The 19,647-nt window shown below is 40.4% G+C and overlaps 1 protein-coding gene and 1 long non-coding RNA gene across 2 annotated transcripts; one reads left to right on the forward strand and one right to left on the reverse strand.

Annotated features, from left to right (window-relative positions):
* Positions 1-5,077: 5,077 nt before the first annotated feature.
* Positions 5,078-8,772, reverse strand: LOC310962168 (cytochrome P450 2K1-like; the record flags this gene model as incomplete). The annotated part of the gene is made up of 9 exons (XM_083934549.1): positions 5,078-5,265; positions 5,352-5,493; positions 5,646-5,830; positions 6,119-6,260; positions 7,437-7,616; positions 7,773-7,933; positions 8,019-8,168; positions 8,324-8,486; positions 8,566-8,772. The coding sequence occupies 9 exons, from the start codon at positions 8,770-8,772 to the stop codon at positions 5,078-5,080; spliced, it is 1,518 nt and encodes a 505-aa protein (XP_083790675.1).
* Positions 8,773-16,157: 7,385 nt separating this feature from the next.
* On the forward strand, positions 16,158-18,992 carry LOC310961659. Its single transcript, XR_014593638.1, has 4 exons — positions 16,158-16,329; positions 16,723-16,809; positions 16,906-16,931; positions 18,283-18,992. It is a non-coding gene; the product is annotated as an uncharacterized lncRNA (long non-coding RNA).
* The last annotated feature ends 655 nt before the right edge of the window (positions 18,993-19,647 follow it).

Raw genomic sequence — 19,647 nt, forward strand, 5'->3', positions numbered from 1 at the left:
TGTTTACAAATCTGTCTAAATGTGTGATAGTGAGCACTTCTGCTTTGCTGAGATAATCCATCCCACCTCACAGGTGTGCCACATCCAGATGCTGATCTGACATCATGATTAGTGCACAGGTGTGCCTTAGACTGTCCACAATAAAAGGCCACCCTGAAATGTACAGTACATTTTTTGTTTTATTGGGGGTCCGGGGACTCAGAACCAGTCAGTATCTGGTGTGACCACCATTTGCCTCATGCAGTGCAACACATCTCCTTCACATAGAGTTTATCAGATTGTCAATTGTGGCCTGTGGAATATTGGTCCACTCCTCTTCAATGGCTGTACGAAGTTGCTGGGTATTAGTGGAAATTGGTACACAATGTCGTATACGCCGGTCAAGAGCATCCCAAACATGCTCAATGGGTGACATGTCCGGTGAGTATGCTGGCCATGAAAGAACTGGGACATTTTCAGCTTCCAAGAATTGTGTACAGATCCTTGCAACATGGGGCCGTGCATTATCTTGCTGAAACATGAGATGATGTTCATGGATGTATGGCACAACAACGGCCTCAGGATCTCATCACGGTATCTCTGTGCATTCAGAATGCCATCAATAAAATGCACCTGTGTTCTTCGTCCATAACAGATGCCTGCGCATACCATAACCCCACCACCACCATGGGCCCCTCGATCCACAACATTGACATCAGCAAAGCGCTCACCCACACGACGCCACACACGCTGTCTGCCATCTGCCCTGAACAATGTAAACCGAGATTCATCCGTGAAGAGAACACCTCTCCAATGTGCCAGACGCCATCAAATGTGAGCATTGGCCCACTCAAGTCTGTTACGGCGACGAGCTGGAGTCAGGTCAAGACCCTGATGAGGACGACGAGCATGCAGTTGAGCTTCCCGGAGACGGTTTCTGACAGTTTGTGCAGAAATTGCTTGGTTATGCAAACCAATTGTTTCAGCAGCTGTCTCAGTGGCTGGTCTCAGATGATCTTGGAGGTGAACCTGCTTGATGTGGAGGACCTGGGCTGGTGTGGCTACACGTGGTCTGCGGTTGTGAGGCCAGTTGGATGTACTGCCATATTCTCTGAAACGCCTTTGGAGACGGCTTTTGGTGGAGAAATGAAGTTTCAATGCCCGAGCAACAGATCTGGTTGACATTCCTGCTGTCAGCATGCCAATTGCACTCTCCCTCAATGCTTGTGGCATCTGTGGCATTTTGCTGTGAGAATAAACTGCACATTTCAGGGTGGCCTTTTATTGTGGACAGTCTAAGGCACACCTGTGCACTAATCATGATGTCAGATCAGCATCTGGATGTGGCACACCTGTGAGGTGGGATGGATTATCTCAGCAAAGCAGAAGTGCTCACTATCACACATTTAGACAGATTTGTGAACAATGTTTGAGAGAAATGGTAATATTGTGTATCTGGAATGAATTTTAGATCTTTAAGTCCATCTCATGAAAAATGGGAGCAAAAACAAAAGTGTTGCGTTTATATTTTTGTTGAGTGTATATTATAAGTTACAATAAAGGTTTATTCTACAAAATATTGAAAACATTTTACTGAATCAACCCTAAATGAAAAACCATATTGGTCAGAGCATTGATTCGTTTTGCAGCAGAATGCCAAGGCTTCTGTCTCGTCATCACGTTGCTTGACGTCCGCCAAAACCTAAGTTTCAAGTGCAGATGAAACTATCAAAAAACTTTTACACCTTTTTAGCATATTTCAAAAACTAAAAACGGTACGTAGTTCAAATAACTTATAAAATGTTAAGAAATATCTTGTTCATGTGTCTATATTTAAAACATATTAATCCAAACAATTTCTTGTTTGGATTAATATGTTTTGTTTGTTTATTGAGTGCAACATGATGAAAAACATTTTTTGTTTTCTTAAATATATGACATATGTGTTGCGTTTATATTTTTGTTGAGTGTATATTGATCTCTATATGTCTCATATAGTACAGTACTTGTTTGGAAATCCAAAGTCAGACAATCAAACACCATATTGCCTGGGTTCATAACATCATCCTGAAGTGCACACAGCTCGGTGAACTTCACCACTCACAGATACAATATTATTTTCTTCTATTTCTGATTCATCAATGTCGGTGATGTCAGCAGAATCAATTGAAATATTGAAAAATTAGAATTTATGCTGTGTAATTTGTCACATAATTGGGCTCGAATACCCAGAATGAGGTGGGTCTATCTCGCCGAAACACCCCTAATTTGCATATGAGTCGCTCATGCAGCCGTTTGAGCGGCCGTTTGTTTGCCCTGCATGGCAGTTTTTCTCCCCTGAGCTTTACCCAGTTGCTGACTGGATGTAGCTCTCAGCGGGATGTGACGTGTGGTAGTACAGACGCAGCAACAGCACGCCGAAATAGTGTAGACACTTTTATCCAGTGTTGTAGTAGAATGCAGAAAATGATCTGTACACGCGCATCTTTGCACAGGCTTGTTAAAATGAGTGCTGCAGCGGCCGGGTTGGACTCTGACCTGTGGTCCTTTGCTGCATGCTCCCTCTTTCTTTCTCCCATTGACACTGTAGGTACTTTAGGTTAATTGGATCAAAAGTGTGACTATCAAATGAAATATTTGATAAAGAAAATTAATAAAGAAAATAACTTTATTAATAACTTTAATTGATTAAAAACTTCACACGGAGAACCAATTAAATGTAGGGCCTTGACTCACGTTCAGATTATGAGATTGAGTATTCTCAATAAACTTATCTTTAATCAAGTAAATATAAGTTATCACCAATAATTATCAAAGATCATAAAAAAATTTACTCTAGTTAAACCAGAGTTCCTCGGGGCACCACTGTCATAGACGGAGTGACAACTAATATAAAAGTCTCATTAAATATATTAAACTACTAATTAACGGTTGAACACGGACAAATGTAATAGCTTAATAAGTTGAAGGATTTAAAAGTGAGCAAATGTGTGTGTGTGTGTGTGTGTGTGTGTGTGTGTGTGTGTTTGTGTGTGTGTGTGTGTGTGTGTGTGTGTGTGTGTGTGTGTGTGTGTGTGTGTGTGTGTGTGTGTGTGTGTGTGTGTGTGTGTGTGTGTGTGTGTGAGAATGAGACAAAGATGAGAGGTGGGGGCTTGGACCCCTGCAGAGAAGCTGTGAACATTAAGTTACACAAAAGCCAGCAGGCTGGAGATCTCAGTTCCTATTCAGGTTATAACAAAGTTACAATTCTATCTAGCCATTCATACAGTCATATAACATGTAGTAATGCCCAGTTGGTGATTAGTTACCAGTCCATGAGATGGGAAAGATAAGTTGCGTTGCTCGATGCCAGTGGCTCTTCCTTGGAAGGAAGCTGGTTGAAGAAAGGTTCTTGTCTTGGTTGTTGCTCTTACGCAAAAGAGGACTCAGATCGCTCTTTGTTCTGCTCAGTTGAGTTGGCAACTGGTTGATGATCCTACTCAGTACAGGCCATGTTCAAGGCCTAGGGACAGCGGCAGCTGGTCCCTGGATCCCGCAGGAGAGCGTCAAGTTGAGTGGAGATTCGAAGAGAGAGATCCGAGAGAGAGAAGGAATGGGTGTCCTACACTTTTATAGACACTGGTGATGTCATCACCAGAGGTCAGGTCAGCCAATGAACAGTTTGGGGTCCCTTAGAGAATCACACCTGGGTGTGACCTGTGGGGGAGAAGGTTACATGGCAGGCCTTTGTTTGTGACAATGCCACAGCGACAGAGGTTGCCAGGCTTTGGGCCTAGTTCTCATAATCAAACTGAAAGTTCCAGAAATGAACAATCATCTTTGGGGTGCCGGTTGCACCTACAGCACACAAATGAACACACACACACACACACACACACACACACACATATACACACACAAACGCACACACACACCATAGTACTGCAGCGGAGTGACAGCCTGTCTGTCAACAAACACTTTTACAACTGTGCTGATAGAAGTCACATAGAAAAACTACACATGAGACACTGCCTCACCTTCATGAATGTGCTGTGTGGTCTCTTGAGGTCAAGGTGCAGGAGGTTGCCCAGTAGGGGAATGGGTTTTGGTCCTGGAGGTTCCTTTCTGTCCTCCTGGGAACTGAACCTGACGGAGGAAACAAGGTAGACGAGCAGCAGGACCACCAGAGCCCACAACAGGGAGATAGAGCTGGAGGACTGGAGAAACAGATCTAATATTCCCATGACTAAACTGAAAAAAGTGTCCTGAAGTTGATAAGTCACTGACAAAATAAATATACCTCTGGAGCCTTTAGCTTTGTGAGTCTTATTTGGCTTCCAATGGAGAATAGGTACATCCAAAGGGAGGAGCAAAGTATCATAAACACCCACAACTGTAAATCATATTAGGGTCTTTTTGGGACAGTGTTGTTTGACATTGGCAGCTATTTCAACTGTAAGCTGTTGCATAACGTTTGCACCGTAATGAGAATGTCCTTCAACCAGTGGTTGTTGCTGGCCACCAGAAAGACTTGAAACTTCTAAATTCTAAATGTGATATTGATGGTTGCAGAAATTCCTGTAGTTGACAAGGCCCATATTTTGGAGGTCAAATGTCATACAAATGTCTTATCGGATAAAATGATTAAGTGATGACATTTTGTATCCAAAAGGTCAAATGTACACCTCCAAGTCTTCAGTTACAACTCAACCTACATATTTTCGATAACATCAGTGGTGCTAAACATATTAACTAAATAAACAGGTTCAAGAGCGTGGGTGTTCACCAGTTGGCTGTCACAGTATCAGAATTTTAAACTTTGATACTTCAGGCAATTTTGATACTACTTGAATGCCTAGCAGAAATCCCTTGGTGCACAAAATATATATATCTTTTATTAACATCCTGCATACAGTGCTGGTACAAAATTCACTACACAGGTTCCAACACAGTTTTATCTCTGTAGCCTTGGGTGAAAACTTTGATCGTCAACTGCTATTGAATGTGGATATATTTTTTTTTGGTATTGAAAAGTATTGTAGTGTCAATACTTTAGACTACCTTAGTTTTATTCATGGCAGTTGGTCAAGAAATACTGTATTTCCAGAGCCCTTCTCCTTCAAATACAGGAGACCGCACACAGTTTATGGGGTGATGGGCTGCGGGCGAAGCCCACATGTGGAGTCAGGTCGAGTACATCCTCGGAAACTCCAGGTGGAGGAGTGAAACGAAAATGCTGCAGGAGGGTGCTGAAGAAGATGAAGAGCTCCATCCTGGCCAGACCTTCTCCAATACAACTCCTACGACCTGCAACAGAGGGAGCGAGGGAAGAGCTTCAGGTCGTCTGTCAGTAAACTAATGATTAACAAGACGTGAAGAAATGATTCACAAACCTGCAGAAAAAGGCATGAAGGCTTCTCTCTTGACAAACTTCCCATCTTTGTCCAGGAAGTGAGCAGGATAAAAGCTGTGTGGGTTCTCCCACTCACTCTCATCATACAGGACAGAGGTCAAGAGAGGGTACACTGTGGTCCCCTGTGGACAATACAGTCATTAAACAGATTTGTAATACATTAGGGGATTTTATTCTTTTAAAACCAGAAAATACTTGCTACACGTAACAATTGTCACATTTTGTTTCAGGGCAGGAAGATGAAGATGAAGCTTGTGTTTTTATTCAGTTAAACCTTCTTAATGAAGTGACCCTGGAAGGTTACATCTCGGGTAGTTTTATGAGGAATGGACGTTGGAGCAATGTTGGCCAGTCTCTGTGTCTCATGGATGACAGCGTTGGTGAATGGCAGGTTCTTCCTGTCCTCGACCTGCACTTGTCCACTTCCTATCACCCTGCTCAGCTCCTCCTGGACCTGGTCTGGGACATGAGAAGCTTTTGTTTTTATGAAGACAATTTGCTCACAGAGTGTTTCTGTGGAAGTTGTGGATGTCTTAAGCTCTTTACCTTGTATTTTTGGATACTTGGCTTGAAGCAGAAGTTGGCATCAACATCTGCTCAAAGCACTACTGTGCCTAAGTACAGTCTCAGTGAACCATAGTGTGGTTGTAGGTAGTCTTATTTTTGTTAAGAGGATTTATGTGTTAATAAAGCACATAGCTTGGAATGTATGTTTAATGTAAGCTGTGCACATCTACAGCTCCTTACCCTGTATTTTTGGATACTTGGCCATGAACAGAAGTCCCCATCTCAGTGTAGTTGCTGTTGTGTCAGTGCCAGCAGCAAACAGATTCTGAACTGTTGTCAGGAGGTTTCCATTGTGGTAGTGACTGTTGGTAATCCCAGATTCCTGCAAGTTAAGATTTGTGAGCACATTTATTAAAAAAAAAAAAAAATGACGCCAAAGTTAGCTTTATTTATTCTGGTTTTGGTCCAGAATACATGAATGACATGTTAGTAGAGTATAAACCCAGTAGAGCGCTGAGATCTACGGACTCAGGTGTTTTTACTTTTTTTTAATTCTTCTTTGCTCCTGCTGTCAACTGTGTTTTTTGTTTTTATGCTGTTTTACCTAAAGCGCATTGAGTTACCTTGGTATGAAATGCCCTATACAAATAAAGATGCCTTGCCTTGCTTTTCCAGTTTGTCTACCATAACTCAATATTAATTTTTTTGTATTGTAAAATAAAGATTATACAGTATGTTGACCCTCAGTTGTAGACTGATTTGTGACATTTTACGTCAGTCTGTCCGTCCATCTGTCCTTTCCAATCTCTGTGATATCTGAAGAATGCTTTGAGGGGATTTTTTCACATTTGGCACAAAAAACCATTTGACTCAAGGATGAACTGATTAGATTTTCAAAGTTCAAAGGTCAACATCCAGGGTCTTCTCTGGCAAATAAACTTATCAAATAAGTCATAGAGACATATTATCTGTGTTGCAACTATTAACGGAAAATCCTGGACAGTCGCTAACAGCCGAATGCGGCTAACACTGATTAGCTTAGGGCAACACCTTGAATGCATTAAAATGTCTTTTTTAACCACTAAAACTGCGCAAAATAACAGCAAACCTCTGCAGCAACATGAGAAGAGTCCCTACAACAGAGCACCAATGGGCTCTTTCCTTTTGGATTGACTTTGGTAATTGACTTTAATGGACTTTCGCGGCTGTTAGCGACTTTCCAGTATATCCCCATTAATAGTTGTTACACAAAAAAAACGTCTCGATGGCTTATATGCCGAGTGTTTTTGCCGATGATTTAACGCAAGAATTCCACTTTAACTCAAACATTCGTATTATGATGACGATTAACACAACAGTGTAAAATGGTGGAGTGATGAACTTAAAAACATCAAAGGTGGACTTTTATGTGACATCATAAAGTTCTGCAAAAACACTTTCTGGCCATTTTTCAATTTTCAGAAACAGAGATTGTGATCATATTCACACATTCCCACCATCCCTCAGCTCAGTAAATATCAAATAATTCAATATAAATAAACTTTGATGTTCTTCAAACCTCCAGATTCTGCTTTCGGACCAGAAAGGCGTCCACAAGGCCTCTGCACATCTGTGGATTGAGGGTCTCTTTCAAATGACTGAACAGCTCTAAATTCTTTTTTTTAATGGCAGCACCCACTCTTTTGAAAACCTTCCTGTTTGGTATCCATTTGAAGAACCATGGGAACATGTTGTACACCTGTCAAAGAATATACATGTATCAGTTTTTATAGCATTTAATATACATTTTATTAGGCAAGAGAAAAATAAACAATTCCTTCATGCAAGGTACATTAGTTTGTTACTTATGTCACTATACTGAAATCACAAGTTTTACAAAATTATAAAATGATACCTTTATTGAATGGGAGGAAAAAAGTTGACCACGTGTGTGTATGCGATCTAACATTGCTGTAAACTCTGGATCATCATATTCAAATCTGCTGCCGTAGACCATGGAGCAGATAATGTTAGAGACTGCATGAAATATAGGTTGGCTCGTATCAAAAGCTTCTCCTGTGATGAGGTAAAACAAATTGAAATCATTACTACTTTTTTAACCTGTAATGTTGCTCACATAATTGATTCAAAAGACATTTACCTTTGAATTTCATAAGAACTCCAATGAGCCGATGAGATTCCTCAATGATTTTGTCCTCACACACCTTCTTGCCCATCCCAAAGTCTCTAAGGTTGGTCAAAGCAAAGCGCCTCATTTCTTTCCATGAATCCCCATTGGACCATATAACACCTGAGTGGAAACAATTCAGCACAATATCTTACACAACTGATGGTTGAAGGCAGAATAAGGGTGTTTTCACACCTATAGTTCATTTGCTATGGTCCGGATTAGTTGATGAGTTTGTAAACTTGGAGCTTTTTCCTCTTGGTTTTTTCTTTGCTTACCATGTCCTTGATCAATATCATGCATAAGTCGCACTTGATGTCTGTCTCCAAACTCTTCAGCATAGTTAACAAGTGCCTCCTTCACCGCCTTGTATCCAGCCAGGACCACTGTTTTATTTGGTCCCATATAGACGGTGAACACTGATCCATATTTCTTGGAAAGCTGAAAAACAGCAGCATGATGTCATGACTTGTGCTTGTAGAAGAAACACAGAAAAACTACACCTGAGACACGGTCTCACCTTCATGAATGTGCTGTGTGGTCTCTTGAGGTCAAGGTGCAGGAGGTTGCCCAGTAGGGGAATGGGTTTTGGTCCTGGAGGTTCCTTTCTGTCCTCCTGGGAACTGAACCTGACGGAGGAAACAAGGTAGACGAGCAGAAGGACCACCAGAGCCCCCAACAGGGAGATAGAGCTGGAGGACTGGAGAAACAGATCTAATATTCCCATGACTAAACTGAAAAAAGTGTCCTGAAGTTGATAAGTCACTGACAAAATAAATGTACCTCTGGAGCTTTTAGCTTTGTGAGTCATCAAGTGGAGAATAGGCACATCCCAAGGGAGGAGCAGACTGTCATAAACACCCACAACTGATAGTGAATCATATTAGGGTCTTTGCAGGACAGTGTTGTTTGAAATTGGCAGCTATTTCAAATGTAAGCTGATGCATAACGTTTGTATGTGTGTGAGATAGAGTGGTTCTGATGTTTAACCATTAACAAGGATGTCCTTAGCAGGGGTTGACACTAAGGTTTCAAAAGCACTTGCCCATAGGGCAAGTTCAGGTCACATTCTACTTGCCTGAATGTAATGTTCACTTGCCCGAATAACAACCAAAAACCTGTTAAATAATAATGAGTATAATTTAACTATACCTTTTAGCAAGCGATGTCTCTTAAACACTCCTTACCAGTCACATCCTGACCACATAAAACCATCATTCACTCCCTGCACACTTTGCACAGAAAATCACCCAGTTTTATGTGTCCTTCTTATATCTGGATAATAATATCAGTGGGTATAGCAAAGATATGTCTTCTTTTAAACTTCAATATTTCTTGTAACTGAATAATCACAATTACCTTTACAGTTTATAGCGTGATCAGGCTGACATTTACGTGATTAAGGCATCAACTTCTTCTTTACTTTATGTTTATTTATGTGGGACACATTAGAGCTCACCCACTGGCACTGACACTGTTGCCTTTTTTGTTTGCTTTATTACCGTATTTGTTTGGATAATCTTTAACCAGGCCAGGTGTTTGTTTGAATTAGCCAAAACAGGCTGTTTTGCAGTCTCTAAAACCCTTAAATAAATAGCCTTTATATTAAAAATAATCCCTCAAAAATCCACTTGCCCGTTAGACAACTAGAAAACGAGCTCAACTTGCCCAAATATTATTTTTACTTGCCCCGGGCAAGCGGAAAACCGTTGGTGTCATCGCCTGCTTAGACCTGCCGTTGTCGCTGGATATCAGAGAGACTTAAAACTCCCAGCATGCACACTAAAATCCTAAGTGTGTTATTGATGGTTGCAGAAGTTCCTGTAGTGGACAGAGCCTATTGGAGTCTCTGTTACTGGGTTCTTTGGCTGATACCTGGAGATAAGGAACCTTTTAAGGCCAATAGTTCATGGAAAACAAAAAATCTAAAAGAAAGTCTCTATTTGTGTGTGTGTGTGTGTGTGTGTGTGTGTGTGTGTGTGTGTGTGTGTGTGTGTGTGTGTGTGTGTGTGTGTGTGCTGGTGTGTGTGTGTGTGTTTTGGAATGGTGGAGCATTTGCTCAAGGCACAGTCACATGTTTGGTTTAGATCCGGGGAGATCAGTCTTTCTGGATCTGCACTGCTATGTAGGCTGCTGCCGATAAAAATAACTTTATTTTCACACTCCAAACTCCAACCGTGACAAATGCTTCCACTCGACTCAACTGCTGCTGATACAAGCTCTTTTATATACTTGCTGCAATGTGTGTAATATAACTCAATATTTAGTTGCCTTGTGTTCTAAATTAAAAAATTATACTGTATGCTGACCCTCAGTTGTTAACATTTTTGTGACATTGTCCATCCACCGTTGTGCCATTGGCACAATAATCCAATTTGACTCAAGGATGAGCTAATTAGATTTTGGAGGTCAAAGTTCAACATCCCTATGACCTCACAGAACACGCTTTGGGCCTTAACGCAAGAATTACTATGCTAATAAAGACAACATTTAACACAAATGTCTAATATGAAGAAATGGTGAAGTGATGGCCTTTTTACATCCAAAATGTTAAAGGTGGATTTCTGTGTGACATCATAATGTTTTGCAAAAATACTTTGGGGGCATTATTCAATGCCCAGGAATAGGAGGCAAGATTGTGACCATATTCACAGATTCCCACTATCCCTTAGCTTAGTACATGTCAATCAATTCGATAAATATCAATTTTAATGGTTTTCTAACCTCCAGATTTTTCTTTCAGACCAGATAGACATCCACAACTTTGACTTCTATGCCTAAGTCTGTCCCTACTGCGGAGCTACAGCCTGGGCCTTTAAAGCCTGTCTCCTGCTTCTCTGACATCTCTCAGCAAGAGGTTGAGGACATCATTCACAGGATGGAACCTTCCACTTTTTTTTCCTACAGCCATGGTCAAACCAAACATATACACTCTAAGTCTCCTGACAGCCCGTCATCTACCCCTCAGTCCATGCTGGTTATGTTCCACCTGTTCTCAAATCTGCTGTCACCATTATAAAGAAATCCACCGTAGACCCAGAAGTCCCTCTAACTACAGGCCATCTCCAACCTCCCATACCTATCCAAAGTGCTGGAAAAAGTAGTTGCCATCCATCTTCAGGACCATCTCAACTCACACTCCATCTTTGAGAAATTCCAGTCCAGCTTGCGTTCTGTTCACAGCACCAACACAGCTCTGGTCAGAGTCACAAACGACCTGTTGATGGCGGCTGACACTGGCTCACCATCACTCCCCATCCTCCCGGATCTGTCTTCAGCTTTTGACACAGTTGACCACAACATTCTCCTTCAGTGCCTCCACCACACAATTGGACTCTCTGATTCCACCCTGACCCTAACCCTAACCCTAACCTACATGTCTGGAAGAACAGAGTTCTCCTTGGGATACCTGTGGGATCCCTCAAGGGTTGGTTCTCTGCCCCAACCTGTTTACTCTCTACAATCATCCCCTTGGTCGCATCATCAGCCAGTATGGAATAGCATTTATTTGCTACGCTGATGACACACAACTCTACATAAAATCTGACTAAAGCCTTACTGTCATTGTCGTCATCATAACCATCATCGCCATCATCATTGTCACTGAGCACCTGCCTTGAGGAGATAAAGGCCTGGATGACAAAAACGTTCTTCAACTAAATAGCTCCAAAACAAAAGCTGTTTTTTTTGGTCAAAACCTTCCCCCTGTCATCTACAGTCAACAACCTAGGTGTACGATTCAACAATCATCTCACTTTTGACAACCATTAAACATCTCTGCAAGACCTCCTTCTTCTACCACCTCAGGAACATTGCCCCACTCCGTCCCACACTCAGATGCAGTCAGATGCAAAAAAAAAAAAAACTCTTTTAAGAAGGGCCTGAAAACTTTTCTTTTTGAAAACGATTCCCCCAAACTTCAAATCTGTTTTTTAATCTTGTTGTACTCTGTAGCAACTTGGGATTGCTAACAAACGAAAGGGCTAACCAAATAAAATGCATTATTATTATCATCATTATCATTATTATTATTATTAAATGTAGGTACAGTGGAAGGAAATCCAGACAGTGAGGAACAATTGGGAATTTAAACTTTTTGTAAATACTGGGTACACACAGTAAGGGTTACTGGCAGACGGATCTTATTGGTTGACAACAATTTCACAATTTTTGATGTGCTACCAAAACATAATTGTGAAGCAACAGCACAGGTCAGATATGTTGAGGTCTTGTTTATTGTGGACAAGAGAATATTACATTTTTATTTTGCAGCATGATGTCATGACATGTTCTGATAGTTCATCACTGCTCGCAGCTTTAATTATTATATTACTTCTGGGTATTATATTTCCATTTGAACTTTTCAATCATATAAAGCATGTTGTAACTTTTTTATGAAATGAATAAAGTTCATGATTAAATGAAGCCACTCATCAGCATGGTAACATTATGGACTAAACAACTGGGTTAAACACTGACAATGTCTCAGCGCCAGTCTCAGGGGTGATGACGTATGAGCAAGAAACAATCGCGCCATGGCCCGGATCTTTGAAGTAACGTGAGTGCAGGCCACAGCCGACTAGCGGGGGAGGAGGGAGGGAGGGGCTTAAGCATGGCACTGATCAACTGGGCCAAATGTGGGTGCACACTAAAAAATGGCAGTTAAATAAGGCATAAAATAAAAGCATAAAATCCCCTCTACGTTCTTTTAATTTTATTTCCAAACTTCCCAGTGCCAGGGCACCCTGCTGGTCTGTTTGTGTACTGTTGGCCATGCCTTTGTTTGGAGACCATGTGGTTTTGTGTTTGTGGCTGTGACGCCACTCCCCCTGTTTTCCCGCCACTTTTTGTCCACACCTGTCCTGCCAATTAATTTGCTCGTTACCTTGTTTTCTCCTGCCCAATGATTGGTCTCTGTCTCCCTATTTAAGTTCAGCCTTCTCAGTATCCTCTGTCAGATTGTGCTTGCAAGTTTGTGTGCTACACTGCCTGTATTGGATTTACTCTGCCGGTGTTGGGATTACTCTGCCTGTGTTGGATTCACTCTGCCAGTTTGGATTTTCTGTTTCTGTCCACTGCCGGAAAGAGGTTTGCCCTTTGTTACCTGATTGCTCTGTGGATTGCTCTGCCTCTGTTCCCTGGACACTTGATGGACTTTGTTTATCTAAAACCTTAGTTGGATTTTGTGTCTTCTGTGCTTTGACTCTTCTAAGAACTGGACTAACTGAAAATAAAACCTGTTCATTGAATCTGCTTCTCATCTGGTCTGGTCACCCAGATGGCTTTACTGCTAATTTTCTTTGCTGCTGATGGATAAATAATATCCTGTTTAACTTCTGTGAGAGTATTCACTGAATGGTTAAAATGTAAAAGTTAAAAAAAGAGTGGATCTATGCTAAGCATGCAACAACATATATTTAGCAACTTTGGGTTTTTTTTACAATGAGGAAGTGGCACATCACAGAAAATACATTCTTCTTCTCTTCCCTTTAACACACATCAGTTTAGCAACTCAGACAGTTAATAGCTAAAAAGGAAGAGAAAAAAACATGCAGGATGGTTAAATTCAGATGGATTAAAGTGTTTTTATTGCTTATACTGGGGCTTCTGATTACAGGTAAGAATATAATACATACAGAAATACCAGAAAGATTACAAAAAAATAACATTATTGGTATGTTTAATCCTACATTATTACAAGTGTGATCTTAATTTAAGTAAGACAACCAAGAGCGTGGTTTGTATTAGACGTGGAGTTTCAGGAAATTTGGAAGCAAAACAGATTTTCTAAACAGTATAAGCAGCACAGTTTTTTACAACACACTAGATTATGTGCCAATGACTCCCAACACATCACATATGACCGTTCTACTTAATGTTAACGTAACTATTTTGTTAAGCTTAACACGTGTGATTAGGTCAGGAAAAGGTCATGGATTGGCTTAACATGAATGGAGTTGTTTTGGTGTGCTTCATTAATATTTTTTTTCAAACTGTTGTTTTTGTCATGAGTACTTTCACACAGAATGGCAATATTATGTCGCTTTGTGGATTTTGTGGAAAATGTGGATTTTTTTGAGCTTTCGCAACATGAATTAAGGCATAAGGGTTATGCAGCATCGGCGAAACTGCACTCCTATCAGCCTTGACAAAGGCAGCACATACCAGATCTCTTCTTCCTTTCACAATAAAAGCAATTACATGAGTCTATCTGGCCAGTATTTTGCATTTCAAGTTGTTTATTCGTCACGTCCCCTGGTTGTAAAGTTGACATTTGGTTTTTACATGAAACCCGAGCACGGGGCAAAAGTTCTGTTTGTTGTGTTTGTTCAGGCTGTTCTCATGGTTCATATGACATAAAGTAATGCATTGCAATTCATATGTTTGCCACATATTTACTACTTTACTGTATTTCACGTGTCAAAATGAGGTACCTCCCACATAGAGAGGAGGGTGGAGGTGGAGGATGGGTCCCAAAACACTGACCTTTCACCGGGTGGACTGGTGTTTGTGTTCCGGTAATACTCAGCCTAAGCACAACCTTTTTTTCTAACCCTAACCAAGTATTTTGATTTTCTAAGTCAAACTGAAATGTAACGTAACCGTTGCGATCCACTTCCGGTCAGCATTTCCAGTATGAAATTGAACGTCATATTTCGTAAAAAATAATAAAAAAAAATTGTGCATTACCTTATGCAGGATATCCTACGAACCTGTGGATGAGAATACATTGAGTTGTTTGATGGTGACTCATCCATTCACCCTGACATTTCTTCCTATACAGACTTATCTTAGGTCATCTAACTTCCATCATAATTACACCACCACCACCAGGTCACTGTCTAACAACAAAGGTAAATATGGGTTGTAAAAAGCTGCATACACAATCATCAAATACAGAGTTTTTTTTTAGTAAGGACAATCTATTCAAAAGTTGGCTTTCTTTATCCTTATGCTCATCGCTGCCACTGCAAGTCATCAACCTGAATGTTTCAGATGAAACCGCCAACACTGGCTTAAGTGCAACGTTGGGTGCAGAGACCCAGTTAACGTCTAAATCAGCGTTAGCATTATAAGACCCATTAGCTCGTAAGCTGTCTATTCACAAACCTGGTGTGACTTCTTACAAACCTGCAAGCATTACGTTTTAGATGTGATACGACTTTGATGTAACGTTGAATAGTTCAGGAAACTCAGATACACAAACGTTACGTTTTTCCTCCATCTTTCTAACTGGCTTGATGTCGCTCTCTGGTTGCCTAGGAAAAGTCATATTTAAAGCTTCTATCTAATTGGTTGCGCTTTTAAAAGGTCAGCGGCAACTAGGTCAAAGTTCTTGAACTTGAAAACCCACATTGAACTTTAAGAGAAGCGGCAGAGAGGCAAATCTGAGCGGTGCGCGCCGCTACCTTGGGCGCTGGTGCTACATTGGGCGTCAGCGCCTCCTCCTTAGAAATTTAATGGAAACGATCGGTGCAAAGTGTTTTCACCATGTATCATTTTTAGGGGCCTTAACTGTCAGGATAAAGCTACATTTATATTTCAAATTTTGTCTCATTTTCCTCTCATATTTTGAACAGCAGTGACTGGACAACATTCCCTCAGCTTTGTCGTCAGAGATGGAGATGGAGTCACTTTGCCTTGTGAACATGTGAGAGGTGATCAGGACAAATGTGACAGTACCTACTGGATCTTCAGTGGTCCAGGAAGCACATTGTCATTAATGCTTGTGAACCTTGGGCAGCTTGATGATAACTTCAAAAACCAATCAGACAGACTGAGTGTTACAGAGAAATGTTCTCTGGTTATGAAGAAGATCACAGATGAGGATGTTGGTCGTTACACCTGCAGACAAGTCAACATATCAGGACACCAAGATGTTCACGTTTACCTTTCTGTTGTTACCAGTGAGTCTTTACATCATAATGTTTTCAAACTGTAGAGCAATTTGCTGAAATATTACAATAGATATGATTGCAGTGGGAACGTTCATTGTACTTTTATTGTCTTCTTCTCACAATATCTCCATCTTCCCCAGTGACTGAACAGAAGGACACTGATGAGGTGACGTTAAACTGCTCTGTGTCGACGTATGAATGGTGTGCACACACAGTGGAGTGGTTGTATGAGGGCAAAGATGCAGATAAAAACTTGGAGACCGGAGTGGAGTGCTCAGTTACTGTGACATTTCCTACTGGAAAGGAGAGACGGAAGTCAAAGTGTAAAGTGACAGCTGATTACAGTGGAGAAGTGCAGCTGTTTGACTTCAGCCCTCAGTCCTCAGGTGAGATATTATCATCACTTTAGTCTGACGTAACTCTTTTTTTATGATGATATCCTTCTTTTTCTTTTTACGTAATGTACTGTCGATAATAAACCTGTATATATTTTTCTCATCATACCTTTTGATTGCATTTGTCATGTCAGCAGTTACTGTTTTATTGAGAACAATGCCGGCCATCATCGATGCTTCACAACAGGGTAGCATATCAAAATCTTCTCTCTCTGTCTCATGAAGTTTGGATGTCAGCATGACACATACAGCGGATATGGGTCATGATATGGAGATAGTCACGATGGGGAAAATACTTTTATTATCTTTTAGCCACAGGGTTTTAAATAGAACAGAAAGCTGCAGCCAAAAAATGTATATGTAATGTTTGATTCTAATATCCAGGCTGGTGGAGGTTCATCATTGTGTCTGTGGGTTTAGCAGCGCTCATAATAATTATTGTGACGGTCAACATATGGGTGAGAACTAAAGGTGAAAACATTCACACATTAAATTTCTAAGAAAAAGAACATTTGAAAATGTGAAGTTACCTTGTGGAAATTAAAATCGACTTCTTTGTCTTTTCAGCGAACAAAACACAGACGGTTGACAATGTGAGTGTTAAAAATGAATAATCGAACTCTTGTGTTTGTCGTATTTTAATGTTTACCATAAGAATAAACCAACACAATCTGACTCCCAACTAATCACATGCAGTGGCTTGGTCAGGACCTCAGGTTTTTAGTTCTCTGGGTCAACCTTTTGCGTCATTTTTCAACTTGCAGGGTAGGGTTTAACCTGACTCTTGCCAGATGACATACATTCTGCCTTGCTCTTGAATCCGCCTCGCTCCACTCAATCATCTGGATTCGTACCAAAAAATGGTCAGGCCACTCAGGACCAGGCGGGGCTTTAAGAAATTACTGTGGCGGCTCGCATCAAGGAACCAGGTGTCAACATCGATGCTGCTATTTAATCTGTATTGTCTAATCTATTTTTTAAAAGAAAACAAAGAACAGCTCTGAAGGCTTTTTTTGGTGGGAACCATGTCGGCTGTTCAGTTTGGCTTTTTCCTGCGTCGCTTATCAGCGTCGCAGGTTGTTTTCGATGGGAGTGGTTGAAGTAGTAGAACGTCAATGAAGATGATGACGGACAAGTGGTTTATCCTATCATATGCAAGGATTTTTTGATACGGCCCAGCCTCCTGAAATCACTTCCCAGTCGAGCGATCCCAGATGGATGAGTGAAGCAAGGCGGAACGAAATTTATCTGGCGAGAGTCAGGTTAGGTTTAGCCAACTAGGTTTAGGAAAAGATTGTGTTTTGGCTTAAAACGCGTATGTTTGTTCCTTAACATGACGTTATTTAAGAACTTGTTACTTAAAGGGATACTTTTACCTTTTTAAATCCAGCTCTTTTTCATATAATTGTGCTCAGTGTGTGCAGATGAACAGTGTTTGACTTCCACCTCATGGAGGAAATCCCTGTGGAGCATGGAAGCGCATCTTGGCGGTCTCTTGGAGGACCTCTGATACGCCGAGCTCCATGCCCAGGGTGCAGCCATAGAGGGAAGCCATCAACCGTTTTTCTGCACACATTGCCATGACATAGAGCTGGATTTAAATCAGTAAAAGATCCCTTTAACCTACAAAGGTGTCGCTTATTAACTGAACACATAAGTTAAAATAAGTCAATGCTGACTTTCACATAGAATCTCCCTATGCAAACTGTGTCGTTTTTGTCGAGCATTTGAAAGTCTGGTGCGTGTCATACAGCAGCTCAAGGATGCCTTTGCGTCGATATCAGATGCTGTGGGCTGCTGATCTAGCTTCTGTATTTGACGAGTTAGGAGTGAGAACTGTACTATAAACTGTACTGACTGTATTGTTCTGAATTAAGTGGCTGCAGCAACAAAAGAGATTTATTCGCGCCATTTTATCTCCATGTGTTGTGTTGTTTTTCATAGGAGCTCAATGAAGATAAAGACGATGGTACAGTGGCCTATGAAAATGTTGGAGGTTCATCTGCTATTGTCAGACTCCACTGATCAACACAACTCACCAGAAAATGAGTCCACTGCAGTTAAACAGCATCTCAGGATCATTTTGTAGTTTGATCGGTTCGAGTGCTGAATTCTTTTCTGAACTGCAAGTAAGAAATATGGAAGCTTACTTCCGCCAGCAAAATAAAAAAAAAAGAGGAAACGTTTGCCTTGATAATAAAAGCTCATGTTAAGTCAAAATTATGAGATAGAAAGTAATGGTTATGAGTCACAATTTATGACTTACCTCCTAATCTCATAACTGTGACTTTTTATCGCAATTGTGACTTTTTATCTCAAAATTTAGTTTTTCTCATCTCATAATTTGGAGGCTAACTTTTCATCTTTTTTCTGTTGCTGGCAGAAATAGTCATCTTTTAAAAATGTTTTTCATGTTGTAGCTTTGCCTCATTTTATCATTGTTTGTACAGAAGAACTCGTCTTTAAAGGCAGAATCAGTAGGATGGGATGGTTAATTTACTCTTCTTCTGGAACAAACATTGTCTGCTTGGTGTTTCACCTCCCCACATTTGTTTTTGGATTATTTTATAGTACTTTTTGTAGCTTCTTCTTGGATGTGTGTTTATGACCTGGCACCTGGTAACTATGTTTTGACAGAGATTGACACTCAGAAATGTCCCAAACATAGCAAAATAAGTAAATGCAGAGGGATTTCTTTTTTATGACACTATATATTGTTTTGTAGGAAATCCTACTCGTTGTGCCTCTTTGAACTCTGTAATAGAAGTGGCCCACCAGTGTCTAAACTGGTATTTTTGCTTAAAATGTTATGTTAAATCATTAAACTATAATAATTTGTACAAAGTATTGAAATTGTGTCAGATATTTAAGAAAATAAAAAATGTTTTTCATCATGTTGCACTCAATAAACAAACAAAACATATTAATCCAAACAAGAAATTGTTTGGATTAATATGTTTTAAATATAGACACATGAACAAGATATTTCTTAACATCTTTTGCCCTGGACGTCAAGCAATGTGATGACGAGACAGAAGCATTGGCATTCTGCTGCAAAAGAATCAATGCTCTGACCAATATGGTTTTTCATTTAGGGTTGATTGAGTAAAATGTTTTCAATATTTTGTAACTGATAATATAATAAAGGTTGCTAAAACATTATTGATTTTACCAAATTTTACGTTTCTACAGACTTTTTGGCACAGACTTAAATTTAAAACCTATTTGTCAGATAGATGTTGTTCTGTGAGATAGAAACTAAATATCTGCTTTAATAAGAATGACACAGAGTTCCTCAGGGGTCCATCC

This window comes from Echiichthys vipera (assembly GCF_963691815.1).
Source record: "Echiichthys vipera genome assembly, chromosome: 19".
NCBI lineage: Eukaryota > Metazoa > Chordata > Actinopteri > Perciformes > Trachinidae > Echiichthys > Echiichthys vipera.